Source organism: Parus major, chromosome 11 (assembly GCF_001522545.3).
Source record: "Parus major isolate Abel chromosome 11, Parus_major1.1, whole genome shotgun sequence".
In the NCBI taxonomy this organism is placed as follows: Eukaryota; Metazoa; Chordata; class Aves; order Passeriformes; family Paridae; genus Parus; species Parus major.
This window is the reverse complement of record NC_031780.1, coordinates 229507-253129: the sequence shown is the minus strand read 5'-3', so window position 1 is coordinate 253129 and position 23623 is coordinate 229507. Positions and strand designations below refer to the sequence as shown.

The 23623-nt window shown below is 48.9% G+C and overlaps 1 protein-coding gene across 1 annotated transcript in view; it reads left to right on the top strand.

Moving 5' to 3' along the window:
• Positions 1–23623, top strand: part of LOC109022827 — a 73767-nt gene that overhangs the window by 44842 nt on the left and 5302 nt on the right. Inside the window, exons 4-5 of the mRNA XM_019007976.1 lie at positions 2960–3027; positions 21929–22038. Of these exons, the coding sequence (XP_018863521.1) occupies positions 2960–3027; positions 21929–22038 (178 nt within the window). The remainder of the gene's footprint in view (positions 1–2959; positions 3028–21928; positions 22039–23623) is intronic.

The window sequence follows — 23623 nt, the reverse complement described above, 5'->3', positions numbered from 1 at the left end:
CACAGGTATGGTCAGTGCATGCCCAGAGCATGGGAGCAGAGAATTCTCTCACTCTGGGTCCCATATGCAACTGACCTTACTCTCCACCTGCCACTGCCTTTTTGAGTGGAGAGGAAAACAGTACCGTCTCCCTTTCTGCAGCACAGGTCCTGTCCACCACCAAGGGTGTGAGGAGGCTGTACAGCTGTCCAGGATCAGTGCAGGGCAACATATGAGGCACATATCCCTGAGCTGAGCTCACACAGCTGATGTCACAGCATTGCTGTGGACTGCTGGCTCATTCTGCCTCTCTTTGTTCCTTGATGATGAATATGGGTGCAGGTCCCAACCCAGAAAAGCAGCTGGACAGAGCAACCAAGAGGTCTTGTTCCCCACACATTTTTGTACTTATTATATCCAGGTACCATTTACTACTCTGAGAAAAATGAGTGAGGGTGGATCTGACCAGCTCTGGACTCCCTGTCCTCAGCAGGCTTCCCAGTGGCACAGTGGCCAAAGCTGCTCTGCCCCAAGTCCCACTGATCTGTCGTGGGTATCCACCAGCCACTGTGTCAGCACTCTGTCCCTTGGAATGCCAGCCTGGCATCAGCCAGCACCTGGATGGCCTCTGCTGTCACTCCCTCGCTGGGCTGTCATCAGGCCCCTCCTTTGTCACTGAGCTGCGGCATTTAAAACATTATCCCTTCCTTTACTCCTGTCCCCCTTCCACCACACACTTCGTGGTATTTCTGAATGATAACCAGGAATCATCCAGGCAGCTCCCAGCACTCCAGGTCTCCAGCAGCGAGCACGCCTGGTGCCCTGGCTGAGGGACGAATGATGATAAATAAGTAAATCACATGGTGGGCTGAGCGATTTCCCCAAATGAGCCTGTTTGTCCCAGGCACAGTGCAAAACCCTCTTCTCCTTGGTGATAACCTTTCTGTGTGCTCACATTATGCATGTATTCATGTGACTTCCTCTGCCTCACTGCCACCTCTTGATTTAAATAAAAATAATTTATGTGGACATTCCTTCAGTTAGGATTCCCCCCCCAATAATATTTCGTTGATGCTCTGAACCCAAATGGGGTCATTATGCTTTTGCATATCATTAGGGCTTTATGAAGAACAACAGCGACATCTGCATGTGCCGCAGTGCCACAGAGATGGGGGAAAAATACAGAAAACAAACCCCAAATGAGCTCCAAGCTCATCTGGCTCTGTCTTTCCTCAGTGCCTTTGCCTCTATCACGGACACAAGTAATTGTACAGTGTAATCACATCATGGCTCATCTGAATATTCATAACCGACACAAAGACTTGGAGGAGAAGAGGAATGGGGAGGAAAAGGAAGGTAATTTAAATATAAAACAGCATTTCATTTGGAAGCAGAGTTCCCCATCCAGCTCAAGAGATTGTCTTGGTACTGATTCTGTCTGTCCATCTTCTCTATAGAAGCGTGGGCAGTGGGAGCGTCGCGCCCGCAGCCCCCACTGTGGAGAGAGAAAATAAAGCACAACAACAAACAGCGGCAGAACTGCCCCCAGCCAAAAGGGATGTTTGAAGAGTCGCCAACGGTGGCTAACCAGCTGCTGGTCTCCAGGAAAGAAATAGTCTATTGAGAGAGCTTTATAAAGACCCCAATTAATATGTTGTGCATGTATAAGATCTACAAAGAGCCCACTGTGTTCCTCCCCCCGCAGCCACCACCTTCTCTTCTTGATAAATGCCAGTGGAGAAGGATCTGTGCTACCAAATAATTGATTAATCACTTCAGTGGTGAAAAACGCCCCTCTCCAAAACAGAGAAGAAAAACAAACACAAAAAGAGGCAACAATTTGCTAATTAGCGTGTAAATTACCGCTGGTTCCATCCTTCTTTGTGCCTTTAAAAAGGAAAAGAAAGGGGAAAGAGTAAATATAATCCCCATCTTAATGTATATGCTGTCTTCATTTCTTTTGTATTACTTTGGTATCCTTCAGCAGAATGAACACAGCGGTGTAATGTTGAAGCTGTGGCTGGCTCTGCTAGCTCGTTCCCCAAAGAGCTCCTATTTCCATTCCACTGGAGCTTATATTCCTTTAAATGTCTAGTGCAGCATCATTTCCCCCTTTCTAATACATCACTCTGCTGGAATTAGAAGAATCCAAGGTTATATCCAACTTCAAAGGTTTCCAAGTCATCATGATTTTAGTAAAAGTAGAAGACAGATCATGGAACAAGTCCCTGGCTTTTGAAGATAGGCATCACAGGGACCTTCCTCCCTCTGTCTTGTTCTCACTCTCCCACTCTCTCCCCCCAACTTTGTACCTCTCCCGCTCTGAATGTCCCGCGCTAGCATGGTTTAATGATATGCAAATGAAATATGCATAAAACCATTCTACTGTATGATGATTAAACACTGGAGACATTAGCCGCCGACGCTTCACTGTTTGACTATAATAATCTTCCCCGAGCATCCACTTTGATTGCGGAGTTATGGAAACCCATAGCAGTTGGCAGAGAGGGAGTAAGAGAGAGCGAAGGAAGGAGAGGTGCAGGGACGTATCACCCATCTCTGCATTTATCCCACTCCAAGAGACATTTCCCCTCTTTGTACTGCGTTCCTACTGCTGTCTTTTGTAATCCATCCATGCGGTCGCACCAGGGCAATTAACGGGAAAAAACCCTCTTTTCTCTTAATGTTTCAAAGCTCATTAGCCAAACGATTATTCCTCATTAACAGCGAAAGCTCATTCATTAAAAGAAAAAATATGCCCAAAAGATGCCAGCACTGTTAATCCCGAGCCCTGTAGCTGGGCTGTAGATCCCATGCTAGTATTTTCCATGCAGAAGGGAAGTGCACCAAGCCACAAAAAAAAAAAAAAAAAAAAAAAAAAAAAAAGCAACAATTTTGTGAGTTTTGTAAAATCCGCAAGAGAGGCAATTAATATTCCCATTGTATGACTTTATTTTTTGTCTCTCCCTTTTGTCTCCAGTGCCCTTCCCTGGCTCAGCGCCCAGTGCCAACAGAACACCTCGCAGGATCCTCAGCAGCGCAGACACCGTAAGTAGCCAGCCTTGTCCAGAAGCCCCCGCGCCCTCCGGACCCCGTGCTCCTTCCCTTGCTTGCCCTCCGAGTGCCACCTGGGTTTCACAAGTAGCACCTTCCAAATCTCTCTGTCTTCAAGTTTGTGCATGTCTGTGTGGCATCCCTCCTCCTCCTTCACTCCCATAGTGGATCTCGTGAAGGGCTTCAGATCGGCCCCATTCATCTCCCTGGTGATAGCAGTGAATGTAGATAAATCTCTGCTGTCTGCTTGCTGCTCCAGTATGATTTTTATTTTGTCTTCCGTGTACACCTAGGTCAAAAAGTGGGATGTATACTGACGGTGGGTGAGTGTGTGTGTGTGTGTGTGTCTGTCTCTTCCTCACTCCCTGTCGTTCTCTCTCACTGATGCACACACACATCTCCCTGCGTGTGTTACACGCGTGCACACAAATAAATACCCCCAGACGTGTACACAGAGGCACACACGCATCTCGTCACCCCCCTGCCACAGCTCCTCTGCACCGACCGAGCGGTGTGTGCATGTGTGTGTGTGTCTGTACGCACTGTTCCGTGTGCGTGTGCACACACAGGCAGATCGCTACACCGTCAAACATTCCCTCTCCTCCCAGCAGAGGCTGTGTGCAGTCTGATCCTGCCCTGTAAGAGCGGTACTCCTTCCTCCCTTCCTTCCCTCGGCTGTTCCGAGACCTTCGCGTTCGCTCCTCGGAGTCCCTCCCGAGCTGCAGATTTGGCACCTTTCCCTGAGGTTGTCCAAGTGGCGAATGGCACCGGCCGGAGCTCGCATTCTTGCAGCTTCTCTGGGCATTTCTCCCTCCATGTCGACTACTCCCTTTTGTTTGTTGTTGACTGGGCTGGGTGTGGTTGGGCTTTTTTTGGCATTAATTGTAAACGAACCTGAATGGCAAAACACGCCAACAGCTTGCGGGGGAAAAAAAAAGCCAAAAAAAAAAAAAAGAAAAAAGCAAGCCCCACACAAACGCCTTCTGCTGCGACAGATGCCCATGTTGCCCCTGGCATGGAGAGCGGGCACAAGGGGTTTGTCGATGAGGTTTTTTCGATTGCTGTGTGTATTGTTCGCATTTCCCTTCTCCATTTATTTTTAAAGACTCCAAGATGCCGGCCTCGGCTTGGAACGGAGCGGTGTCATGGCGGAGACGACGGCCTTTGTCTCGCAGGGTGTGAAAGCATCCGTTGTGCTGGCTCCACTGCGGCAGAATGATGTCTAAAGGGGGAAAAGTGCTGGAAGTCCGAGTTGTGCGGCGCTGGCGGGGGAGCCCCATCCCCATGGTGTGCGTCCGAGGAAGGGCTCACGGCGGAGGAGCCCGCTCTGTAATCCTGGCACTTGCGCCTCCGGTCGCTGCCTGCCGTTTGCTCCTGGGGGTCTGGATAATCTCCCTTGGCTCTACGGCACTGTCTGGCCCGCGCTCAGGGCCCCCGTAACATATACCCGCTGCCGCGATCGCAGGGAGCTGTGGCGTTGCCACTGAATGGATGGCACTGTGCCAACTCCGCTGCCATCCGCCCTTGCAGCTCTTTTCCTCCCTCCTCCCTCCCGCTCTCCCCTCCTCCTCCTCCTCCCGTCGACTTGATGTTAATTAACACACGGGTTAATTGATTTTAAAAGCTGGAGAATTACAGTTAAGTTTTCCCACCGGGTCCGGCCGCCAGCCGCCTGGCACGGCTGTGCCTCGCAGGGCGCAGGGGGGCCGGGGCTGCGCCAGCCCTGCCAAGGGATGCTCGGGCGGCCGATGCCTGCCGGAGCGTGCCGGGGCGGCTGCCACTCCTGCCTGCTCCTTCCAACACATCACCGCTGTGTTTTGCTATAAACAATCGACACAACCCCTCCCCTCGCCTCTCCCGTGCACCTGTCTTTCAAAACGAGTGCTGCTGAAGTTCCAGCGGGGCAGCCGTGCCCCACAGCCCCATGGCAGCCCACGAACGTCGCACGGCTCCCAGCCCGAGCGCCCTGCATGGCCCCGGCCGGCGCGCTCCTGTCCTGCCTGCCACAGCTCAGCTCCCCTCAGCGGCTCCGATGCGTTCCTTGGGATGAAGCATCAAAACCAAGAGAAAGTTAGTTTGTTGTAATTACGAGAGAAATAACCCATGAGGGCTTTGGTTTTTCACTCGCTCGCTGCCGCTGGTGAGGGTGACAGTGTGGCAGGAGGAGGCGCAGCGGCGCTGGGAACTTGCTGCTTTCACCTTCCTGTGCTTTCATTTTATTTCATTTTGTTTTTTAAAAGCATGAAGCAAGTGAAGCGACAAGAGGAATCCATTATGCAAATCAGGTCACATTTGCATAATGTCTCATGACTGGAATATGCAAATGAGCTGTATAATTTATGAGTGCCAGTGTCTGTCTAAAAGTGTTTCCCAGAATTTATAAAAACTGCAGTGTGGGGAGGCAGCTGCTGGGTGCCCTGCCAGGAGGGTCCACTTGCATTGCAAAGTCTGCTTGAGTCTGGGAATGAGAACTGAGCCCCGCTTCCCACCCTGTCCTCCTGCTTTATTTATTTCCCATTTCTCCCTCTACCGAGCTCCCACCTGCTCCTCTTGAACTTCTCTGAGGATGCAGGGCTAAGGCCAGGGCATCGGGCTGGATGGGCAGGCAGTCCCACAGGTGGCTCATCCAGGGCTTGCTCGTGTCCCTTGGGGCTCTCAGCAGCCACAGAGCCCCTGCACTCGCCAGGTCAGCGAGCTCGTAGGCACGGCGTGCATTGAGGAGCTGCCGTGAGCCTCTCTCGGCCCGCAGAGCGGGATTCCTGCTGGTTTGCTCTGCGCCAGGTCCAGCCCCTGCTCCGATATGAGCCCCATGACCTCGGGGAGAGCTGCAAGCTCAGCGCAGGGCTGGCATTGCCAGCCGAGGGACCCTGAGTGTCCTGTCCAACGCTGCAGCCTTCGGTGTCAGCACTGGAAAGGTCTCTGGAATATCTGGACATTCGGGACAGGTATTAAGACATTTTCTTTTATTTTCTCCCTCTTCTTTGCATGTCTGCTGATCTGGGGAGCCCCAAGAGAGTGCATTTGGGCTTTTGCACCTGGGCAAGACACTATTTCAAGCTGTCTGCACAGGGAGAGGATAAATAGTTATACGCAGGCCCGTGGAAAGTTGTGTGGGTCACAGCCTGCCACTCTGGGCAGCATCTGGTGAGAGGAGCAGCGGGATGGGAGAGCCTCGGGCTCAGGGTCGTTCAGCATCAGCCTTCCTCAGCTCTGTGAAGTTCCTGAAAGGGCTTTTGGGCAAGAAAGTGTGATTTGCTGTTCTTGAGAGTCTGCGTTTCAGTTGTAAAACCCAAATGTTTATCTCCCTGGTTCCAAATCACTTTTGGTGTTAGACGCCTCCAAAGTGAAGAATCTCACACTTTCCATCAGTTTCAAAATACTGTGGCTGTGTGTGTGGTTTGTTGAGTGGATGCAGGTACAGGCTGTGACAGTGTGAGTCACACTGAGCATCCCCAGGACAAAGCAGTGAGTTCATAGACTGTGCTTTTACCTGTGGCTGGAGAATTCTGGCGTGGGAATATGAAGAGACCCTCCACATCACGTACCAGGCAAACCGGCATGTAGTCTGTGTGACGCCAGTGAGAGGCAGCAGCACAGCCAGACTCTGAAGCGCTGTATGCTTGTTGCTGCTCAGGGTTGGTGCCTCTGCAGCAAGGGGTGACTGTCACCCCAGCACCAAAGGGTGACTGTCCCCATGCTGGTCCTTGCTGGCACAGAAAAGTAGCAGAGTCTGACCTGGAGAAGGTGCAAGACCGGGGCCACTGGGGAACAAGCGGTGTGTTCCTCTGGAGGCTGGGGGCTTTGTGGAGAACAGGAAGGGCTGAGAGCAGTGGGAGGAAATGGGATAGTGGCCGTGGGCAGTTTACCACTGCTCCATTATCAGTTGTCCCGCAATGTCAGGAGACAGAAATCTTTTTAACCTCAAGGCAAACCACCCTGCTTCACTTGTCACAAAGGCTTCTGCAGCCTGGAAAGGAGAGAAGGATGTCTGCTTCCCTGTTGGGGTCTTCACTGTAGCTCCAGCAGATCTTACACTGGGACTGGTGTGGTTCTCCAGACGGGGAGCGGGGATGGGCAGGCTGTCAGGGCTGACCAGCACCAAGGCTGGGCCATGGCTGGGAGGAGGAGCTCTTCCTGCGGGGCAATTTGCAGGTGTCAGGAGGTACTCACTCTTTGTTTGGAGAGAGCCCACTGCTGTGTCTGGAGTCACTCCACCGTGTTCTGGGCTCCGTGAGGGCCAGTTCCAGTCCCACTCCTTGTGCTGAGGGCTGCATGGGGAGCTGGTCCCAGTCCCCATCCTGCTCTGGGCTGTTCAGTGTCCTGCTTCTGGTCCCCCAGCTCGCACCCTATGCTGCTTTCTAGTATTTTTATGAAACCACCAAAACATATGAATGTTCTGTTGTGGTTTTGATGCTCCACCAAGGGCTGGTGAATGTTTAGGGATGTAACAACTTCTTTGGGCTGGGAGAGGAAAGGTTATCCAGAACAGGCACCAAAACCTCTGTATCTCTCAGTCAAGATTTTCTGGTCTCTGCAGGTCAGTGGCAAGGGACAGTGCAAGGGGAATCTCTCACACTGCTGCTCATTCATGGTCTGGGTTTCTGTTGAGGTGGTGGTTTTTGCCAGCTGAACAGAGCACACCTGACAGATTCCTGTTGCTCTCTTAAAGTGTTCTCCTGTGGTTCCTCAGCTGTGGCATTGCAAGAATTCCCTCCAGCTCCATCATTGGGACTTCCTGAGGCCTTTGCCTTTAGGACTTGCTCTCTGTCCCTCAATGAGATAAATTGTCTGAAACGCAATCCAGGGATCTGTGATCTGTGGCCTCTCTGTGCCTGGGGCTCCCCAGCAGAGCACAGTCTAGCCATGTGCCTACTGGCATTACCTGGTGTTATCATTTCCAGCAAGGGTTCTCATTCAACTTAGAGCCACTCCACTGCCTGCTTCCATTCTTCTGGTACCAATGCTGTTTTGAGCAGTAGGATACAGTTATAGATAAGCCCCAGGAACTGCAGTTTCCTTTCCCACCTGTCCTGGGTAAGGCATGCACCATCAAGCAATGCCAGCCTCGGCTGGATGGATAATCCAAATTTTCCATGCCTATCAATGTCAAACTCTGTGGCAGTGGCAGCTGCTGATGCCAATGCAGTGACCCACATTTTGAGCTGGCAGCTCTTTCCCTCCTTTACTCGGTCTTGCAGAAGAAGGGTGATGTACAGACAGACTAAGCACTGTGTGAGCAGGTCTATGAGGCCACCAGTATGCCAGCAAAAAGCATCAGCCATTAACATCACATCACCAGCCTTGGCACACCTGACTGATGAGCACAGCATTAGGAACAGCGTGCCTTCATGGGGCTTTTTGCCTGATGGTTATAGATAAAAACAGTTGTAAGCAAAGTGTGTAAAACCTTTAAATCTTTAACAAACCTCTCATTAATCCCAGCTAAGTAGATTAAAACTGACTGCAGGCTTTAAAAAGAAGCAAGCTAGTCACTTGCAGGACAGAGAAAATAAATAAAATTAAAATAGCACAGTGTAGATGTGTAGCTGCCTTGTTCCTGGTGTAGATAAAATTAGGGTGGCAGGATGGAAGCCAGACCACTGGTCCTGGGTTCAGTGGAGGCGAAGATGAGGCAATACAGCACAATTCTGTATCAAAATAATTGCTCAAAAAAGCATCAAAGATGCTAGAGGCAGATTTTGTCAGGGTGCTGCAGACTTGGGGAACAAAGTGGCACTGTGTGGACAGCATCTTCAGGAAAAGTGGACAGGCTGCAGAATTCCCAGGTGGAAATCAGGATCCTTTTTAAGATTCATCCTGATGTTAAGGTCCGGAGCATCAGACGGGCCTGTTTGTGGCTCTGCTACTCTCTTCACAGTGGTCACTGCAGCTGATCTGTATTGTAAAAATAGCTCTGATTGGAAATTATATGGTTAAATATCTTGGCACAGTGGAATTCAGCCACTTAGACTTTTCTTCAGTAACTGAAGGAGGAGATTTTGTAGGATTGGGCTCCCAGCTGGAGAGATGTGGTGTTTCTCTTCCTTAGAACCATGTGTTTCTTTCTTAAGTGTGTATTCCAAGGTATAAGGTAGAGGAACATCCCTGGCTGTATCTCTCCCAGCACAAGTGAAAGCCCTCCAGCAAAGGCCAGCTGTACTGCTCCAGATCATCACTGTGGTCAGTCAGCACTCACTGCCAGCTGCTGCCTCCCCTGTTTGCCTGCTCACATGGTGCCTGTGGCTCCTGCTCCCCCAGACACTCTGTCACCCTTTCTCGTGTTTTGCCCAACCTAATGGTGCTCACTCACTTTTCCAGCTCAGTGATTCTGTTTACTTTGTTTTTGCCACTGTCACTGTGCTGTCCCCTGACCCAGGACTGGGACTTTCTGCTCCAGTACCTACATATGTGTCTCAAAGGTAGTACCATGATGGCCCATGCTAAAAGCTGCAGCAGCATCTCCTGTTGCTACAATCATGCTCTTTAATGGAAGCACTGGTATTTGATTCTGAAGATCTGGGATAACAGCAAGTGTTTGGGGTTTGGTGGTGAGCCAGAGAAGCAGGTGATGCAGGATAAATCTGAAGAGACAAAGGCCGCTCAAACCTCATGATCATATGCACAGAGAAGGGAGGGCTTGGCACTCCCCCACTTTGGCAGGTGGTCTTTGGCTCTTTGAGAGCAGCTGAGATTTGGGAGGTCACATCCCTTGTCCCTCTCCCGTCCCATGAGATGAGCAGAACAGACCTGGCACAGGTGACTCAGCCTGGGCCCTCACTGCTCAGTCAGAGAGCTTTAATGGCAGAAGGAAGAAGCTGAAGGTTCCAAAGCTGTTCCAAAAAAGGGCTCCTAAACTGGTGATACTTCTGTTCTAATGAAGTTACACTTTGTCTGTTCATGGAAGGAGATGCCACAAAACAAGGATGGGAAAAGAGGTGCATGTTGCTGCTCTCAGGTGACCAGAGGATACTGTACTCGGATATTGTACTGAGATGTGGTCTGCTCCCCTTCCTCCCAACAGGCAGCTTCCTCACCCTGCAAACTGCCCCAGGGCACAATAAGTAGGTTAATGCTTGCTTTAGGGTTAGCCTGAGGGTGAGGGTTCCCTGCAGGAATAGCAGTGAGGTTTCCTCTGTGCCTGTGTGAGTTCATGTGTAGGTATGCCTCCAAGGCAAATGAATTCCTACTGCTCCCATTTCATTGCTGTGTGCCTCTTTCTCCTTCTTTGGGATGGTGACATTCCTTGGGATGACAAAGCTTTGATTTTAGTTCTGCCAGGCTCATATGCTTTTCTTTGCATGGTTTTTCCATTTGTCATTCATTCTTCCATTTCTCTGCTTCCCAGTCCTCGTTCTGGCCAGGGCAGGGAGTGGGAGCCCCAAGGGGTTGTGTTGGCCACACCTCATACTTCAGGCTGCCTATTTTCTTCTATGGCCAGACTGGCTCCCAAAAAGGAAAACAAACCAAAACATGTCAGTGGTTTTGAATTACAAATCTGGGTGTTCAAAATGCATGAAATGAGAAATTTCAGACACTTACTTCAACATGAATCCAGATCTGTTGGACATGAGTGGCATTTCCTATTTATGCTCAGACTCCTGAATACAAAGTTAAACCAGAAGCTGAGGCAGCTGGATGGGGAAAACAGGGTCAGGTTGGAGAGGAGGGAGGGTTTGGTGGGTTCACCATTACAGACTTTGGTTGTGGCAAGGGAAAGTTAAAAAGGTGCCTAGAACCAGGTATTCAAAATTACTTTCCTATTTATGTAGTAATGTGTGAAGTTCCTGTGTTTAATTTATGTGTAAATACTGACTCATATTGTTACATAAAAGTAGTATTGATGTTTTTTATGGAAAGATTCTTTTTGGTTTCTTGCCATTTCTTGGCCTGCATTCCCTGACTACAGAACCTGCCATGCTGGTGTGATTCAGCCCAGCCTCAGTTGTGAGTGCTTGTTCTTTGGTGACCTGCTGTGTGCATCAATCCTGCACTGGAAAGGGATCAGCATGTGGCAAGTGTGGTTGTCATGTATGGGATTCCTCACCCTGCTGCTGGGGAACCTGGAAGTGCTGGTGGATGGCAAGCAGTGGCTTCAGAGCTGCCTTGGTGGGGAGCTGCCTTTAGTGACAGATACAGCCATAGGGTTGTTACGGTTATAATGTTACTGGAGGCAGTGGACAATCAAGGATCCTTGCAGATAACTCCTTGCCTCCCACAGCCAGATCAAGAGTATATTTCTTTGCAGAATTGCTGAGCACTCACAGTTTTGCTTGAAACAGATGAAGAGCTATAAAGTTGTTAAGTGTGTCACAAATTAGAACTAGACACCTTGAGCCAAGCGCCTAAAACTAGAGGACAAGTCTTGCTCTTGAGTCTCCTTCTGTCTCTATTTGGCACTTGGAAAGTGCAGACGATAAAACTTTTTTCTTGCAGGGGTGTTGAGATTAGGGACTGCCCTTGGAGAACTGGGAGTGATGAATGTCATAGAAATTCCACAAGCAGATTAATAGCAAAGTTCTGTGAGAGGTTTGAAGAGAGGGCACTAAATGCAGCTGTAGCTGGAGCCACACACTGAACTGTGACAGCAAGCACTGACTGATGCCTCTTCTGTGAACATATGAATTAATATGAACAGGATAATGTGAGATGTGCATCAGAGCCCATAGCAAATTCTTATGCAGAAGATCCCAGATTATACTGGCAGCCTTGATTCTGTCATGTCCAGTGTTCCAACAGTAATTGTAATTGTAGTGTTTCTCTAAAATAGTTCTACTATAAGCACTGTTCATAAATTAAGAAATTCCATCTGCACTTGTGCATGTTTCCATACTTAGTCCACCTAATGAGAACTGTGAGGTTCATCGTCCTTTGAAAGCTTTCTCAGTAGTAAATGTGATCAGAGACACCAGAGCATTCTCTTGGCTATCAATCTGCAGATAATAGAAGGTCCATTTCTTAAGTACACACAGAAAAGGAGAAGAAGAAATACTGGCTATGACATAAAATGAATTGTCTTCCTCCATGCCCTTGTAACCTAGGGCATGTAGTGCAGGCTGCCAGCCATCGCTTTACAGATTTAGAAGTGCTGGAATCTCTCTGTCTGTAGCAGGCTGCCTGATGGATTGGTGAGTAATGGACTCAGGGAGTGCATTACCAGCACCCAGACTAACGTCTAGCACTTGCCCATGGCTTTGGCTATAGATCATCCACTGTGCTATTCATAAGCTCTTGCCAGTCTGTCTCTGGCACTCGTGCTCCCGCTGTAACACCGTTTGCCTGACGAATTCTGCCACATTTTCAGAAGGTGAAGAGTAAATGAGGAGAAAAGAGTGAGAACCAGTTCTCCAATTCTCTTGCTCTTTGGAGGACAGGTTAAAAGATAAGGTAATGGACATGGTACTCACTCACCCGGTGTTTCTAGCACAGTAGCCTGGAAAATATGTTTGGGCTTGCTGCTCACATTGAGGCACTGTCCTACCTCTGCCTGGCCTGAGGTGCCTGTGCCTGGGATCTTTTCTTGCTCAGGCAGACCAATGTTATAGGTCATGGCAAGATAGGAAAGGGAGGGAGAGATGATTGTGGTGCTGGGTATGCCTCTGACATGGCCTCTGGAGTGTTGGAAGAAATGTCTGGGTGGTGCTATCAAGATTTGGCTGTTTGTGAGCTAAATGAGGTAGAACCAACCTTCACAGCAACGAACACCTCCAGGACTGACCTCTGGGCTGGCTCTGATGGACAGGGTAGGTGTGTGCAGAGAGGAATGAATTCCAGTTCTGCCCTGCTCAGGAGCTTTTACTCTTCCTTTAGACACCATGATATGAATAGCAACTTCTTTGTGTGATTGGGGTGAGCTGGATTCCTCTTTCCTCCTTTCATTTGGACCACTGCCCAGCCATGAGGAAAGAACAATCCAGTCAGCTATGGATTTAAACTGGTGACCCACCCCACTGCCAGCTCTGTGAAACACGCAAGACCCGTTCCAGTTCCTGAGATCAGCCTGGTTGCTTTACTGATAGTGAAGATGTACGCTTTGCTTTGTTATTCTGGGCTCTTTGGCTTTGTATTTTTTTACAAGAAGTTATTAAATAAACTTCTGCAGTTTTTATTAACATATCCCTGATGAGTTTTTGGAAAGGATGAAGCCTTCATCTAAGGAATTTCCTCTACAGCAGTCATAGTAATGATTGCTGCTAAAACCAGACAGCAGAAGCAACATTGTAAAAACACTGCACATGAGGGAGGGACATTTTTCAGTCCCAGGAGTCTTGTGAAATAAGAAATAGCCCAGACTGAGCAACAAACACTTTACATTTTCCTGTACTAGTTTACTTCATGTGTTAGGGATGTTGTGCCTTTTAAGGGAATAGTAGCAATGACACAAATGTTTTTGGGGTACAAGATATTACACTCTTAGAGAAAGACCTCTTTGTACTAGGGCTTTAATTGAGGTGCTGCATAGGGAGCTTGGGCACCTTTCCATTGCCCAGAGCAGGGAACAAATTCTGATTCTTTGCATTTTTCACATTAATTCCACCAAAAGTCACCACTAATTCACCAGAAGTCCAGGGGTATTTTGGATACAGATGGCAGATTTGGGTTGTTGCAAAGAAAGGTGATGCTGCTGAATAGAAGCTATAAACCCAGAAATTCCCAGTGAATATTATCCATCACTTTATTTGCCTACTATTTTGGGAAATGTTTCTGGTAATAAAGCGTCATCAATCTATTATTTCTTTTGGCCAGTCTCTCTCAGCCTGCCTATATAAAACTCGTTGTGGCCTATATTTAACTGAAAATAACCTCTGCTTATTTCCTCTCTTCCACCATGAGTTTTATTCCTTTAACAAGCACAACAGCATGCTGCTCCAGCTTCAAAGAGAAAATTAATTCCGTCCGCAAAAGGGTCAAGTGCTGGAAAGTGCATAGCAATGCAGTTTGCATGGCAGGATCCAGGAGATATGATGCTAATAAGATTCCAAGATGAGAACAGCAGACTGGCTCTGGGGATTCAGATGAAGGGTTCTGTAAATTTTAAAAGAAATGGTCTCCAAAAACTAATGATGTCTGCTTTCCAATTCATTAATAATGTGAAGCAGGGAGATGGGAGTGAGAAGCAGGCCATGCTTTGAAATATCAGAATGTAACAAGGGAAAAAACAGCGAGAGCTCATCTCACCGGGGTCATAAAGCTCGGAGGAACAGGCAGGCTGCAGGGGAACACAGTGTCGGTGCCTGGAGGGAAGGAAATTGCACTGTGTGTTCTGCAATGTGTAATTTATGCACAGACTCTTTGCCAGCATTGATGTAAACTTTCTATGGAGAAAAAGATGCTGTTGTATTGACAGATCTTTTTCCACATTCTTGTTTAAGGTGACTTAGTACACAGGATATTTGATGAGTTTTAAAAACTGATATTAATTGCCTTAGCATATTTAGAAATGGCTTTTGGTAAACCTTCCCCTTCACCTTTCTGCATTGAATGCACAAAACCTTAAGCTCGTTTGTAGTTAATATTGGAAGAAAACCCCTCAGGCAAAGCCTAATGAACTGAGAGCAATCCTGAGCTTCCCTCTGCAATATCTTGAGAGCCTTTGCCTTTCGGAGGGCTCTTGGACATACCATGTGACCTTATTGCTTTGCATCACAACAGTGTTCCATTACTGCTGCAGCATTTGGTGCTGCTGCTGCTGTGCTGACATGATGCTGGAGCCTCTTCCCTGTGCCTGCAATGGGCAGCCAATGGAAAATGTCTGTGGCTGAGCACTTTCTGGAGTGGGAAGTTGTGAGGCAGCAGGATTTAGCTCTGACTTTTATTCTGACAAAGCTAGTATGATTGTAGAGTGAGGTTAAGGTCTTCCTCATGTCTTTTCCTACACTTTTCCTAAAGTGTGATACTTCCCCATCTCACCTTGAAACCTGTCAGCAATGGCTGATAAGGTTCTGCGAGAAACTTGCTGCCATTGGGAGCTCTTCAGAGGGAGAGGGCATCCACTTCCAGCCCTCAGTCTGCCCTTGTCACTGCCACTGCAGTGGGACCCTGCGCCAGGCTCCCGCGGCTGGACCTGCCCGTACCAGGGCACTGGTTTTATTCCATATATCCTCCATCCCTGAACTCAGCTGAGTCCTGCTGTCTGGCAGGGCAGGTTTTAGCCCAAGTAAGATCAGTGTCTCCTCTCTGCTGCATTGCACTGCCCTGGAGCCCTTTGCCTGTGTCTGCTCTTACAGTCTGCAGGGCCCATCTGCTTCCTTCAGCTCGAGCTGCATTCTCCCATCCACATGCCTTGCTCCAGACAAGTGACCTCGCTTAAATGCAGGATTCAGAGGGGTGTTCAGTAAATGACAGCACGTCCTGGGAATCCCTGTCCCTTCAGAAAAGCTGTTCTCATGAGGGCTCATGCTGAGCTGCAGAATCCAGGGGTGTCTGGGGTGCAGTGGGTGGTTTGGGGTTGACAGCTCAGCCTAAAAAGGAGACTGGAACGGAGGTTTGCTTCCTTGCTAAAGCCTCAGCCATGAAAACTGGTGAAGTGGGGCTCTGCATCATGGCTGCAATGTGTTCACAGAAGAGGTTTCTCTTACAGCGTTTATAAATACTGTGCATCTCTATATCCAAAGATGATGGGGCTCTCAGTATTGACAGATGTACCTCAGCTGTCCCTAACACAACCACAGAGTCGTTGGCAGCAGCTTCAAAAGCCACACCCTTCACTCGTGGGGGTTTTTTTTTGCATGCTCTTGGTCTCCAGTGAACGTCCATAGATTGCCTTTAAAGCAAGCAGCAGGGTGACAAAGCCATGTGTATCAAGTTCTCATATCTGCATCTCAGGTGTTTCCTTGGGGAATTTGTGTCTTCAAGAAATCTAAATAATTTCTTTGAGGGTTTTCCCAGTGAAGTTCTTGTTATTCAGTATTTCCACACTTGCCTGCAGCCTTGGTCAGTCAGTGGAAGCAGGTAGCTCAAAGTTGCTGGAGGCATACTTGTGAGCATCAGGACTCATGGCAGTGGTAAAGAGGTGTAACCAGCTGGTATGTGGAGACCCTTTTTTGCACTGTTCTTCACCAAGACACTGAGCAACTGGGTTGATTTCTGTGTCAATGATCTTCCATCACAAACTGCTGTGGTTTGCAGCTTGGCAGTAACATCACTGTGGCCACCAGGACCTCAGAATAAGCTGTGAAATTTTTAAGGTCTTTGTTTACTCCTGTGTTTGTCTGCTCCTCTGTCTATTCAGTCCAGCATTCATATTTTTCTTTTTTCAGGGCTTCCCCTCACTCTTGTGAGAGCATGTGTCAGTGATGACTGTAGTCATTTTACAGCTTCTGCTTCCCCTTCCTCAGCGTCCAGCATCCATGTGATGCACACGGGAGCTGCACAGATCCATTGCTCCTGAAAACCAGACCCTGTGCTTGTCAGTTCAGTGTGTGCCCAGTAGCCAGTGTTTCATGTGTCATCACCTGATACTCCAGGCAGAGATGAGGGATGCTGCAGTGAGGGGAAATGAGTGGTGGGAAGAACATGTCTGCACCCTTCGCCCAGCGAATCAAGACACAGGAATGTCAGGCAGGGAAGATTTATATTATCTGGGCTGACTAGTTGCAGATTTCTTGTTTCATCAGAAAACCCTGACTTTTCCACTGATGCAATCCAGAACTCTGCCAGAGGGACTGTGTCTTGGTGCTGTTCAGATGTTGTCATATGATCCCTTTTCCACTTCTTTTCACACACACGCACACAGTGTATGAAAACACACATTTTCCCAGCAGTCCCCTTTCCATTGCTTCAGACCAAGCCAGGCTGTCTGATTATTCCTCTTGACAAGTGTAAAAATGCTGGATCCATGGCAGAAAACCTCTTGTGATAAGGAAGCTCTCACTGCAAATAATGAGCCAGATTTCTGTGGAAACCTGCACTGCTCCAGACCCTGGACAGGCCACAGATCCTACAGCAGGATTCTCTTCCCCTAACAGATACCTAAAGGAATTTTCTTTTAATTAAATATGAAAATCTATAATGCAGCCATCATGATGCCTTTTGGTAGGTTTATTTTTATATTCCATTTCCTTTTTTTGTTCTCAACATCTCCTTCCATTGGAAGGGAATTTTCCATACCATCTGTGTATGAGGAGCGAATGGGACTGAAGGACTATAGGAGCAAGACAGAGGTCAGCTGTGGTCTTTTCCATAGAATAATACTGATGTCACACAGTTGATATTTTTAACCAGTTGTCTGTAAGTTTCAGTATTACCAGGCTTTAGAGTCCAGTGAGTATTTGTCATGCCACTTAATGCTTCATTTTCTGTCTTTACACTCAGGAAAAATAAAAAATATTTATTATTCCAGTAATATTCTGACAATATTTTATTATTTTTCTCTGCAGCCAAAGGACAAAAATAATTTAATTTCCCCAACATGAAGATAATGCCATGAATCCCAGCTCTGTGGAGGGAGCTGCTCTGCAAGACTGCTCAAGAGCCTCTTCCCTGTGTACAGACTCCTTTGGGCTCTTAATTCCTCTCAAAGTCTCCCAGCTTTGACTCCTCCTTTTTGCCTTATTTTTCGTTTTGACTACTTTTCTATGCTCTAAGGTCACGGGTTTTCCCTATGGAAAGAAAAAGTTCAGCCTTTCCTAACCTTTCCTACACCATTTTCCCAGCTGGCATCACAAGCCCCCTTCCAAGCCTGGCGGTGCTTGGGCACACAGGACGAGCAGGGAATTCTCCAGCCTCCTCTCCCTCCAGCTGGCAGCACGAGGGGCAGGAGAGGGCTGTGCACCCCCTGCCCTCACTGCCCTGTTCCCATCCTGCTGCTGCTGCTGCTCTGCAGCTGGAGCCAAGCACGGCACAGACGATGTGCTGGAGCGTTCTGAGGGGAGAGGGAAGAGGGCTGTTCCATCTATCGCTGGCAATTTAGATTCAGAGACATTTCATCTGCAGTTCCCTCAAGTGTTGAATTGAATAAAACCAGAGCAGCGGTGGAAAAGGAGGTGGGGGAAGGGCTCCAAGCACTCTTAGCTAAACAAAAAGAGACAGGCAGCTCATAAAAAAGGAATTGCATCCTTGAGTTGAAAATCTGGATTCACAGGGCAGGGAGGAAGCCGCGTGGCAGAGCCCACCCATGGTCAGGGGCCAGGCAGCACTGCTGAGGGTTTCTGGCACTCCAGCAGCCAGAGCAGATCACAAGGCTCATTTCTGGGTTTCCTGGTTTTCTGTTGATTTTTTGAAGCAGGAAGAACAGAGTCCCAGGCTTTGGTTGCAATTTAGAAAAAGCCCTTTCCTTTCCAGTGTTTCAGGAGAAAAGCACAAAAGCAAAACCCTCAAGGGTCAAAAATTCATAAGAACAAGTAACTTAGCACTTGTAATTTTGTAAACATTTTCTGTTGGGGGCCAGACTCATCCTTCCCAAATGCAGCTGTAGGATGGTAGAACTGTTCTCACCATTATGTGTTTTTATTCCTCTGCCTTTGAGGGAATTGCTGCTGGTGGCTGCTCTGGATATGCGCTGCAGCACCTGGATTTCTCTGGATCTGTCCTATTCCCCAAGTGTGAAGTGAGGATGGTTTCCCAGGAGCACCCATCCTGGCCAAGGCTGGGAGGAGAGGGACAGCCATCAGAGAGAGCTGGGTTACAGCAGACATCCTTGGGGTCTCTCTTGCCTTGTGTGAGTGTGGTGCCAACGCCTCTGTGCGGTGCCACAGGGGTGGCTGTGGCCTCCTTTAGCTGGGAAGGCAGGTCTTTTGTTTTCCCCCCTCCCCACCTTCTTTATTGCCCCTCTGCTCCCTTGTAACATGTTAATGCTAAGTCTGATGCCTTACACTTTGCTCAGCCCTGCAACCTTGCAGGCCAGGTACAGGTGTGTATACAAAGAGTGCATTCTCAGCCCTGCTTCAGAACAGGTCAGACTCCACAGCCAAAGCCTGACCAGCACTGAGGTGATCCCGTGGTACAGCTGGGCAGCCTGGGCAGGTGTGTGGCACAGGGCTGATGGCAACTTGGCCAAGTGTTGTGTTTGCATTACAGTGTTCCCTGCCTAAAAAGTGTCCTCCACCTTCATGGTGCACCTGTGGAATCCCACATGAAACACAAAGATAAGACCAGGGTGAGGAGCTGGGACTCCTCAGGACAGCACCGACACCTTCTCTTCAAGTGATTTCAGATGTAAAACAGGGGTCATGATTCTTACCTGTATCACCAGAATTTGGGAGTCTGATTAGCCACATTCTGTAAAAGACTGAAGCAGCCTTACTGTAAATCCTGGACCAAAGACCACAGAACAGGAGAGGCTGTCTCACAGGCATGTATTTATGCTGCCCTGTTTCCCTGTGCTATCGATCCAGTGGCTTGCTAAGATACGGCCCTACCTGCTGTAGTGGTCTAATTCATTTTTAAGCATCATTATTTTTCATGTCGTGGTCTTCCCTTGCTTCGGGTGCTTCTCCCCACCCATCCCAAAAAATGCCCATTCCTGTCTGTCTCTAGGTGTGCGACACTCCCACATGTGTGTGTGCATACCAGGGAGATGGAGAGGCAGCTTCAGCTGCACTAAGCAATTAAACTCCAGTAGCTCAGGGATGAGCAGGAGGCCGTGATTTTCTTTTCCTTCGCAGTAATTGCCTCTGCAATCAGCTTTGATCACCCGAGAGCAGAAGAGATGAGTGCTGCGAGTTGACATCAGTGGTTTTAATATAGCCATTTACATATACAGGAGCAGTGCAGCATACAGCTTTCCATAGCGCCTCTGACCTGAAACCATCGCTGCTCCATAGATACCTCATTTAATTTAATACTTCACCACCACTGCGGAAGCCATACGATGGGGATGGGAGGGGGCATAATCAAGCCCTCACTCTCTCGCTCTCCGTGCATGTCTGTAAAAATGACATGAAAGTAATTGCTTTTGAAAAGCAAAGCAGAAATGGCACAATTGATTCCACTTAAATGAGAGGAGAAGGGGTGGGGGTGGGGGATGCTCACCCTAAACATGCCACCTTCTTTCAAACACACCGCTGTGTGGGGCTGTGCTGGGACAGAAGAAAGGTGGGCTTGTCTGAAAATGGCATGGCAAGGAGGGAAGCTAGGGCAGGCAGTGCTGCTTTGGGCAGGATGCACCCTCTGGTGACCTCAGACCCACAGGCAGATGTTGCTCCATGGAGCCATGTGACATGCCCTGTTGTCACAGGCACTCCTGGTACCCGAGGGCTGGCAGGGAGCTTTAGTGCACTGAAAATCCTAGAATCCCTCTGTCTCCCAAACCCACTCACCTGCCTGGCAGCTGTGGGGAGGGGGGTGATGAGGGGACATCAGCTCCTCTCCATCTCTAACGTGTCTCTGCTTATCCCTGTTGACAAAGCTTTGTGAGCCTATGGTTTTGGAATCTATCCAGTCTGCTGCTGCTGCTGGATGCTCAACCTTCTGCCAAGGACCTCCCAGTGCTCCCCTCTGTGACCTGGCACACCACTCAGCCCCCCACAGGTAGAAGCCAGGACCTGGCACAATGGCTGTGCACTGCCTGTGTGTGCTGAAATACATCTTTAATGTAGACATTAACATGATTTCATGTTAATTACCTGCAAATTGATTACTAACATATTTATTGAATGTTGACAGCTGGGTGACAGTCTTCAATAAATATGTTTTACTTATGAGTTAGCATTAATTAATATCAAAGTCCTCTCTAGGTTTAGCAAGTCAGTGAACATTGATGATCCCCCTCTGTTGTTGCCAGTGTTGCTGGATGTTGGTGGTGTTGCTGGCAGCACTCTGCTGTTCCTGGCAGCAGTGTGGAGCACAGGTGGGCCCAGGGGGTCCAAGGGCAGTGGCAGTGCTGGAAGGATGGATGGACATGTGCCCAGAGGGAGAAGCCTCTGGGAACCGTTGCTCTTGGGAGAGCTTCCCATGCAGCAGGGCCTGCCTGAGCGCAGGAGGACTGCCAGCTTTAGCCAAGGTGGAGGTGGCCAGGCAAAGAAGCCCTGGAGACCCCTTTCTCCAGGACACAGGGCTGCATCCAGGTATATCTGAGCAGCAGAAGCAGGACCCTTGGTTATGACAGGGCATGACACAATCCCCAGCCAGCAGTGGAGTTCTTATGCTAAATTTAAACCACCAAGCAGAACAACTCCTAAGCTGCATGGCCATCATTTTCTCTTGCCTCCCCATCCTTAGCAGGGCAGGAGCCATACAGTGCCTGCTGACTGTGGCTTCTCTCGCCCATCACAAGAAGATGAGTAGCATCCCTGAGGAGTAAATAGCCAAGGCAGAGGGGAGAGTGGCTCTGTGCTAGGGTCAATACTTGAGTCTTGTCTTGCTAATGCTCCTTCATTGACATTTATGATCCTCCCTGCTTTTGCCTTGTGCAAACGCCTTACAGCTGGGACAACAAGAAGTGAATATGCTGAACCCTTAGAGCTGCTCCTGTTCAGGCAGAATGGGAGGGAGATGGACAGGCTGTGGGGTACCTGAGCCCCTTCTGCTCTGCTCCGAGGACAGCGGACACAGGGAAAATGCCTGAAGAGCTCAACACGCAGCTGCAACAGGAGCTGGGTGTTTGGTTACTGCTTAGAATAATTTTGGTCTTGCTCAGCTGCTATTTGCTTCCCTTACCATGGGAGTCTGTCACCCCTTCCATGAGCAGAGGCAGGTACCCCAGTCAGCAGAGTCTATTTTCCTGAGCTGGATATGTCTGCCTGCTGCAGGCAAGCATGTCAAATCACACCTACCATATTGGCTTCCTGTCCCCAGAACATCAGATTTTTGCAGCTAATGTGAGGGTGGAGGTGTCTCCTCCTGCCAATCCCCACCCCCAGCAGCATCAGGTCTGTGCTGTTCAGGGTTTTGTTAAGCTGTTTAGTATTAATTGATTTTTTTTTCCATTTTTTCTTTCTTTCCCTGGGCGGGTCAATAGCTGGATGCTCAAGAGCAGAGGATCTATCAACAGCAGACCAAGCAGGGGGAGAGGCAGGCAGACCTGGAGCAGAAATGCAGCCAGAGCAGCAGCTCAGCCAGGACCTGAAGGTGAGCCACCAGCTATGGAAGGGAGCTTGGAGCAGGTAGGAGAAGATACAAGACCACTCTAGCTCATCAGCCCAGGCTGAGAAGGGAACTCTATTTAATGCATTCACAGCAACAATGATAATCTGCTGCTCTTGTTTACATAGCAGCGTAAGGAAGGGCTGAAGATGTGAGAGTAGAGTCTGTCACCTCCCAGTAAGGAGAGGAAAGGTCGGAGGCAGCAGGGACATGGCTACAGCTCTGCTGGCTGTAAATGGGTGGTGGGATTGCAGTTGCTGTGGGTGTGTGATGGCTGTCATGCACAGATGTTGTAGGTGTTGCTCCTGCTGCTGACCTTGGAGAGACAAGATGAGGATCGTCACAGATACTGCCTCAGGACAGAGCTGTCCTGGCTAGTGGTGACATTTACATGCTGTGAGCCAGGAGATTGGGATTGCTCAGACCTTTTCAGCCATGCTGCTGTGGACAAAGCCCTCAGCTTGCTCCTGGCCATCAGGGTGGGAGCACCCCCGTTGCCTGCTGGAGGCCTGCTGGGCAGCCTATGCCAGTCTACCCCATGCTGGGTCTGTTTGCCCCTGCCCTGCCACTGACTCCTGTATTTCAGAACCTGTAGATGTCACACCCTTTTCTCAGTGTGTTCTCCTGTGTGTGAGCCTGGCTTGGGAAAGCACATCACTCCCACCTCTACAGCAATCAGGCTGTCTGCCTGATGTCTGCTCAGGCAGCAGCATTCCTCAGTGTACTCCAACCACAAAGTCTAATTTGGATCCATGTGGCAAACAGGTGAGGAGAGCTGATCCTGGAAACCTGAGGAACTCCTGCTGCTGCACACTGCAGCATGACTTGCTTCACCTCATATCCACTTGTCATCCCCTTCAGCACCACATAAGCCATTAAAAAAAATGTGTCTATTTTAACAACTTGCTAGTGAAATATGCTTGGGGTTCTGATAGAATAAACCAGGTACTTTGGAGTACCAGGTACCAGCATATTGGATGATAGGATAAGCTCAGCACTGCTGGTTTGTCTGAGCAGCAGCTCAGAGGGCAGCATTTAAAATGGGAGGGGGGGGGGTTGGGGGGGGTGGTCCCCCTTATTAGTCATAGTGGAGACATTTTGTTTCATTTAATGTGGTGATGATAAATATATTCCTATGAATATGTTCATATATCTAATGATACATACATTGTAATATACATGAACACAATGCAATGATTGTATTTATTGCTTTTGAAGGAAAGTTACGAGATGTTCTATTTATTCCCACATCATTCGTTGTTCTGTGTGTGAGGAACCAGCCAAGAATGCGGGCTGAGCTGTGCATGGCAAACCTGCATTCCAATTGCCCACAGTGAAGGTGGGAGCAGGATGTGTGTGCCTTTGTCTGTGTTTCTGGGTGGTGGCAGATGGATGAATTCGGGAGAGGGTCAGCATGTGCCTTTGTTTTGTTCTGCATATGCATATGGATGACCGTGTGTTGACTTGTGCAAGGACAGGATGGCAGGGTGGGAATGACACTCTGCTCCTTCCCTTCCCTTCCCTTCCCTTCCCTTCCCTTCCCTTCCCTTCCCTTCCCTTCCCTTCCCTT